The 7,742-nt window shown below is 37.6% G+C and overlaps 1 protein-coding gene across 2 annotated transcripts; it reads left to right on the top strand.

Moving 5' to 3' along the window:
* The first annotated feature begins 657 nt into the window (after positions 1-657).
* On the top strand, positions 658-3,570 carry LOC110912580 (gamma-tubulin complex component 3). Of its 2 annotated transcripts, XM_022157349.2 has the most exons (3): positions 658-1,882; positions 2,096-2,810; positions 2,928-3,570. In XM_022157349.2, exons 1-3 carry the CDS (start codon positions 760-762, stop codon positions 3,199-3,201), a joined length of 2,112 nt encoding a protein of 703 aa, XP_022013041.1. In that variant the 5' UTR covers positions 658-759; the 3' UTR covers positions 3,202-3,570. The 2 variants fall into 2 exon arrangements, with proteins under 2 accessions (XP_022013041.1, XP_022013040.1); XM_022157348.2 differs by having other exon boundaries at positions 658-2,810.
* The last annotated feature ends 4,172 nt before the right edge of the window (positions 3,571-7,742 follow it).

The following is a 7,742-nucleotide window of genomic DNA, read 5'->3' as shown; positions in this document are numbered from 1 at the left end:
TTTTAAATGAACGTATGCTTTTCTTACCTTAAGTTCTCTCTCATTTTAAACCAACTACCACCACAAATTTTAACTGGCCGTAAGTTTTTCGTACGTTAATATTTTTTAACATAAGTTACACCATAATAAATAGCGTTTGTTCTCTTTAATACGAGTATATTGCTATAGTTTTTTTTTAATTTTAAAATAATTGTGTGTAAGGTGATTAACAATGTCTAGGGCTTAGGGGTGAACAATAACCGAAACATTAGTCGAAACCGAACAAAAAAACAAACAAAACAAAACTGAACATAACTCAACCGAAATTTAAATTAACCGAAAACCGATTAACCAAAAACGGAATAACCGAAAATCGATTATCGGGTTTTTTAGTACCTTCGGACAACGAAAACTAACAGAACCGAACCATTGATATAATTATAGCTTTTATATCTTCATTTCATACATTTATACCTCTATTTCATGCATTTATATATATGTATTTAGATTTAACTCAAGTTTGGTTTTGGTAGTTAACTTAATCGAACTAAAAACCAATAATGTAGCTGAATAATTTTTTTTTTGGAAAGCATGTAGCTGAATAATTAACTTTGGTTTTGAGTTTTGACTGATCATAATTTGTATCTTTGTTCCAAATATAAAAAAAGGTTTGGTTATGGAGATTCTGGTGAAAAAAAGCATGGTATATTAAAACGGAGACAGATGTTTTTAAAAAAAGTTCCTGTTGGACTGTACTAAATTTTCCCCTCTCTCCGACCAATGGACTCCGACCACCGCGTCGGAGATCTCGTCCGGCAACTCGTCCACCATTTACAAAACACCTCTTCCTCAAACCCTAACCCCGAAGACGTCAACTACGCCATCCGCATTCTATCAAGCCGAATGACCCCCCCATCACAAGCCGCCGACGAAGCCAACTCCATCAAAAGCCGTTTAGCCAAACAATCAAAGCTCTCCCATGCCTTAACTTTCGCAGATCTTTATTCCAAATTCGCCTCTAAAACCGGTCCCGGTAGCGTAATCAACAAGCAATCTCTTCTTTATTTGCTCAAAGTCATTTCCGAAGATCGAGTTACAAACCCTCACCCTAAGTCACGCACCGATAGTTGTTACAATTTGTTGAAAAATGGTGGAGTTTTGAATATAGTTAGAAACCCTAATAATACGGTTGTTAGGGATTTTGCTAGGTTAGTGAGTGAGGAGAGTGATGTGTTGGAAAAGGATTTAGTGAGTGACGTGTTGTCTGTTTGTGAAGGAATTCATGGAAAGTATGTGAAGTTCGATGAGATGCTTGATTCCTATGTTTTATCGGAGTCGATTAAGGTGTCCAAAGGGATGAGGATTATGGTTTTAAAGCTCTGTGAGCTCGGGTGGTTGTTTCGGAAGGTGAATCGCTATGTTTGTGACGATATAGGTGAGAATGTTGGTAAATCGTTTCGTGTTGGTTTGCAGGATGAGGTTGTGGAGTATCGTAAGTTGTTGACGGTGCTTCAATCGCAGTCGTTGAATCTTTCTTTGAGGAGACTTGCGGTTTGGTTTGTTGAACCGATGGTTAAGATGAGGCGAATGGCTCTTCTTGTGGACAGCTGTAAGGATCTCAAGGGTGGGGCTTTGGCTGGAGAAATTCATTTGCATGCTCAACATGGTGATCCTCTGCTTCATGAGTTCATGAAACGGTTACTTCTTAAGGTTTCTTCGCCTGTTTTTGAAATGGTGAGGAGTTGGGTAATGCAAGGCAATCTTCAAGATTTACACTCCGAGTTCTTTGTATCCGAACAATCTGTCAAACCAGAGTTATTATGGAAAGAAGGTTATCAAATTAATTATCTTATGCTTCCATCTTTTATATCCAAATCGCTTGCTACTCGCGTGTTAAGAACAGGTAAGTCGATTAATTTCCTTAAAGTTTGTTGCGAGGATCATAGTTGGGCAGATTTAGCACCAAGTAGAGGTCTTGGATATGGTGAAACTAATGCACTTGAATCTTTGGTCACTGAAGCAGAAAAGAGAATAGATAAACATTTAATGCATGCTATTTTTAACCGCTATAAGTTCAAAGATCACTGTCTAGCGATTAAACGTTTTATATTGTTAGGGCAAGGCGATTTCGTGCAATATCTAATGGAAACTGTGGGTCCAGTGCTCGCAGAGCCTGCTAAGACGATCAGCTTAATTCATTTATCTGGGCTAGTGGAGAAGGCCATTCTGTCATCCGGTGCACAATATGATGATCGTGACATTTTAGATAGAATAAAAGTTAAGATGATGATGCCACACGGTGTTAAAGATAGGGGGTGGGATGTGTTCCATTTGGATTACGATATAAGAGTTCCGTTAAATACGGTATTTACAGAATCTGTAATGGGTAGTTACCTGAGAGTTTTTAGTTTTCTGTGGAAGATTAGAAGGGTAGAACATGCTGTTCTTGGTGCTTGGAAGACCATGAAGCCGAATTTGACCAGTTGTCACGTTTTCACCAACTATCCAAAGGCGGTGGGGTTGCAGATAGTTTCGACGTCGCGGAAATGCCAGCTTCTGTGGGATAAAATGAATAATTTTGTTATGAGTATGCAGGCGTATATAATGTTTGAAGTATTGGAGGTGACGTGGGCTAAGTTCTGTAATGAAATGGAAGCGTCCAAAGATCTTGATGATCTGATTGCTGCTCATGAGAAATATCTTGTTACAATTGTTGAGAAGTCGCTTCTTGGAGAAACATCTGAAGCTCTTTACAAGGCTCTGTTGATGTTGCTTGATGTCATATTGCGGTTCACCAGTGTTGCTGACCGGCTATATGAATTCAGAACAAGGTATGTGGACCCATTTATTTACTTATGATCTGGGTTATGTTTTATCTCTTAACTGGATCAATGCTTAAGATGTTTTTAAAAATTTGTCTTTTTTGCTTGTCTACAATCAATGTGCAGAAATACTGCTACTAGTAAGACCAAAGATGCTAACAAGACTTCAAAAAGCAAAGGTTTGGAGACAGATTCATGGCTTAACGAAGGAAGAAAGGCTGTAACACAACGCGCTGGCGAATTTCTTAGTATTATCGGACAAGATTTAGATGCGGTTTCAAAAGAATACTCGTCTGTTTTGAAGGGGTTTATTTCTCAACTGCCTACACAACGACATGTTGATCTCAAGTTCCTCATGTTTCGGCTAGACTTTACTGAGTTTTATAAACTGGCAGCTTAGCTCTGATGAAGCTTGCATAGCAAGTAAACTAGTTTAGATCTTGTTTTAGGGGAAAATTCAAATTCCTACCGATTAGGTTTTAAAAGCCTCAGGAGCACTTCATACACATGTGGGTCAAAATTAGGGCTTGGAGGATGCTGAAATGTAAAACAGACAAAAAGTATGAAGATAATATGAATGGGGTTTATTTGATACATAAAGCTTATATGGTTTTACTCCGTGCCTTGGCTTTCGGGACTTGAATGCCTTGCACTTTCTAAAACCAAGAAACCATTATCTGTTGTACTATGATGACCATGGTTCGCACTTGTTTTTTCAGACTGATATTAGTACTGCTTGATGTCCCTGCATGGTTTTGCAGTTCCTACATTTCTTATATTTAACCTTTGTGTTAGTGTAACCTTCTATTAGCTTTTTCTAATAGTTATGGATGTGTCTCCTCACTGAAAATTGGCATTTTCATAACCGTTTCTGAGTTCAATGTTTCAAGAAACGAGCCGAGCTTGAGCTTAGGTGAGTTCAGTTCGGCTCGTTTACACATATAGGTGAGACCTACACCCCGTCTCTTTTCTCAGGGAGCAGCGCCACTGTTCCCTTTTGTTTCTCGCCGATGTGTCTCCTGACTGAAAATTGGCATTCAGTGGTCGCCCTAAGCCTGTTTTTTGACAGCAATGATTTGTGTGTAATGGATATGATTGATGGTCTCTGTATTAATCAATTATAGATCAGTTGTAGTTAGTTTATTATGGGCCAAAGGCTTAATCTTGGGACAGTTTTTTGTGTTGTATCTTTTAGTGTTGAACTGGGCATGTGCCTTTGAAAACTCAGATGGTGTCACTTTGTGTATGATTTACAGTTTTATTTATTTATTTTTTTTAATCAAACATGTTAGAAAATCTGAACTATCAAATACATTTAACATAGAGAAAATCACAAAGATAACATGTAGTTTCACATTACAAAACTTTGACTGTATCTGTGCTTTAATTGCGTATTATTTTTACGTCTTATTAGAATGTCTCGTTATGTTGTATCGAATATGTTTGCCTTTCAATATTCTTTCTTTCTAACCAATTGTTAGGTAGTTAGAAGCGCACATGGATTAGCTAGAGATCTTCTCCTAGCATATGTGTTATGTGTATATATATAAAGGAGTAAATTACAAATTTTTTCATTTATCTTTATACCTAATTTTATACCTAATTTTAGACAGTATTCATTACCTTTAAAATTGATGTGTTTTGTATTTTATGTTTCAAAATTCTGCATGGTTTGTCCTTTAGCTCTAATCCAGTTTATTTTTAACATTAGATTTTAGTCACTCAAAGGTTTTTTTTTTAATCTTTTTACCCATAAAGGACCATATTTGTAATAAAACAAACTCAAAATTTAAATACTTAGTAGGGAAGGATCCACTAAAAAGTAGATTTTACCTAAGTAACCTAAGAAGGATTGTGATGATGCATATGCACTCCATATAAGTAGGAAGGAAGAATTTTTTGATCCTTAGGCCATGTGTAGTCATAAAACCCCTTTGGAGGTGTTATGCGACACGTGGCACGCCACGTCATAGAGGGGCTTTATGAGACGTTATATCACTAGAGCACGTAGCCATAAAGCCCCTAACCATCATTACATAATCATTAATTTTTATTTTTATTAATTATTTAAAAAACAATTTTCTATTTTTTTTTCATTTAATCTCTAAATTATATACTAATAAAACACAAACTCAATGAACAGTACTTTTAAGCTTTTTTGTATATGTGGTTTTAGGCTATAGGGTGTGGGGATTATGGTTGGGATATGATTTGTCACCTAGGAACATTAATGGAAGGCTACACCACCCCCTTGGTTTTAGGTTATAGGGTGTGGGGATTATGGTTGGGATATGATTTGTCACCTAGGAACATGAATGGAAGGCTACACCACCCCCTTGATTGATCCACCATGGTTTGCATGGATTAAACCATGCCAACCATGGTCCTCCTTTCCATTTTTCAACAAATCATTTCCTTTTTGTTTAGAAAAAGATAATAAATAAGGGGCTAATGGTTTGGGTCATGACCATACCCTTAGGGTAGTGGTTTTAGATGGTGGATTAAAGATTAGTTACATGACACTAACATGGAGGGTCATGGTGGTCATGAGAGTCATGACCACACCCTATAGCCTTAGTGGTTTTTTACATGTGTTATGTGGTTCTTTTATATATCTTAGACCGTAGCGTATGGTGGGGCGTGAGTTGGGGGCATGGTTCGACACATGGAGTATGTGGCACCCAAGACCAAAAGCCAATTTCAAAGGGGTATGGTGGGCCGTGGCTGGGGTGGCGTGGAAAAAAACCAATTTCAAAGGGCTAGTGCTCCTGGCCAACGAGGTTCTGCCATGTCATGTTCGTAGCCCCGCCCAACGCTCGGGCTGAAACCCCCGCCTAAGGGGCCACGCCGAAACCCAAGCTCACCCGGGGTGGTGACGTGGGCGTTTGTATCCATTTATATATAATAAAATTCAAACTCAATGAACAGTGTTCATTTATTATTAAATTATAATTATAATTAGAATTAGAATTAGAATTAGAATTAGAATTAGAACATCATTAAGAGATGAGCAAATGGTATCGGGTATAGGTACCGGTCTCAAATTTATTAAACCGGTGTATTTTTTTTACCGGTTCTGCACAGGTATTCACCGTTTTTACCTTCAAATACCGGTGCCTTACCAGTATCGACCGGTACCGAACCGCACCATACTAGGTATATTCGGTACCAGTACCCACTTTTGGGGATTTCGGTAACGGTATTTTTGGTACCGTTTGGTACCGAGCTCATCAAATCCTGTAGCAACGCAGCAATGCAAGTAATTGCACCGTTTAGATTACTTTTCATACACACAGTAAGTAAACTGTATTTCGTTTGAATGAAGTTTTATAACACAACAACTTATTTTGCTTTCTTTTTTGTCTTTTTCTGTAATAAATGAATTGTAACATGTAAAATTAACTTGGATATTTAGAATATTGATGAGCAAATCGTATCAAATCCTGTAAACGAAGATACGATCCTATAAACGAACCGGTATCGTATTGATACCAAATTTACTATACCAAATCATTTTCGGCACCAATTTGGTACCCACCTTTTGGCGTTTTCAGAATCGTTACTTTCGGTTCGACACCGGTCTAGCACTATACCTGTATTTATTGATTTTTACCTTCAAATACCATACCGTATTGTACCGAGCATTTTCGATGCCGGTACCTAATTTCGATGATTTTTTGGATCGGTACTTTCGCTACTGTTACCGGTACCGAGCTCATCCGTATTTTAGCGTGTTAGTACCGTAATAACTGAACTGAAAACAACCGAATTTCCAACGTGTAGGACGTGTGGGTCATATTATTATATATTAGATTATTTAAAATCGTTTTTTTATGACGGAGTGACCATCCTTACCACATCATTTTATTTATGTTTTGATATTCGGTATCTATTTGCTGTTGCTGACACGCCTTTTGTAGTCATTGGGTCCCGCCGCAACGCGCGGGCGGAAAATAACTAGTTTATATAGAAAAACACTTTTGTTAAATTTTAAAAACATTACAACAAAAAAAACAATACATTTATTCTTCGTCTTCATCGTCGTTCTCTTCTTCTTCCTCTTCGTTTTCTCCAGCACCCAAACTTATGTTTTCAAAGTTCCCGGCTTCGAATTCCTCAACTTCTTCCTCGGAATCTTCTTCGACGTCACAATCGTGTCGAATTGGGCGAATCGCCCAAGCATGCTCGACCAAATCCGCCTTTAATGCGTTATGTATATCCTTAGATCGCAATAGTTGAGCATTTACGAGTCTCTCTTCCATTGTTGCTTGGGTTTCTTCAACTACATCTTCTGGAAAATAGGCATATCGTATTTCCATCATCCTCTATGATCATATTATGCATAATGATGCAAGCATACATTACCATTCGTATTCTACCCTTATGCCACATACGACAAGGATTTCTGATAAAATGTCATCGTTGTTGAAGAATCCCAAAACACCTCTCGATGTCCTTTCGCGAAGACTCTTGTAGTTTTTTAAAATACTGTATTTTCGCATCGAACGTTTTATAAAACGTTTTAACAATATTCGAATACTCTGGGTATATACCATCGCCCAGATAGTAGCCATGCTCGTAGTGTGGCATTTGTGCACTTGTAAACACTGTACGATGTAGAAAATTTCAAATATCAATGAAACATGGTGTTTTGATCCCAATATTTGTTTATTTATGTTTGACAATTTCACGTTTCAATTCTTGTTCGATTCCGAGCTCTTAATCACTTTCTTGAAAGTTATACGCAAACTGTTACGTAAACGTAATCAGTTTAACGAGACAAACACTTCGGAATAGTGACACAAGCTAACATACCCTAAATATCCTCTACATAACTTAGAAATAAGTTTTGAAGGATTCGGTATGTCAAAAACAAGTTTATTCGGTCACAGGGACTATTTGCGACAAACTGCAAAAGTCTGGCGATTCGCGTAGCAACAT

This window comes from Helianthus annuus, chromosome 4 (genome assembly GCF_002127325.2).
Source record: "Helianthus annuus cultivar XRQ/B chromosome 4, HanXRQr2.0-SUNRISE, whole genome shotgun sequence".
Lineage (NCBI taxonomy): Eukaryota > Viridiplantae > Streptophyta > Magnoliopsida > Asterales > Asteraceae > Helianthus > Helianthus annuus.
Note: the sequence above shows the minus strand (reverse complement) of the source record. Positions and strands in the feature narration are given on the sequence as shown.

Excerpts from the sequence above, each read along its gene's own strand:
- LOC110912580 (XM_022157348.2), top strand. The coding sequence starts at position 760 with ATGGACTCCGACCACCGCGTCGGAGATCTCGTCCGGCAACTCGTCCAC. Across the intron at positions 2,811-2,927 it reads CTATATGAATTCAGAACAAG|AAATACTGCTACTAGTAAGA; the intron begins GTATGTGGACCC and ends ATCAATGTGCAG.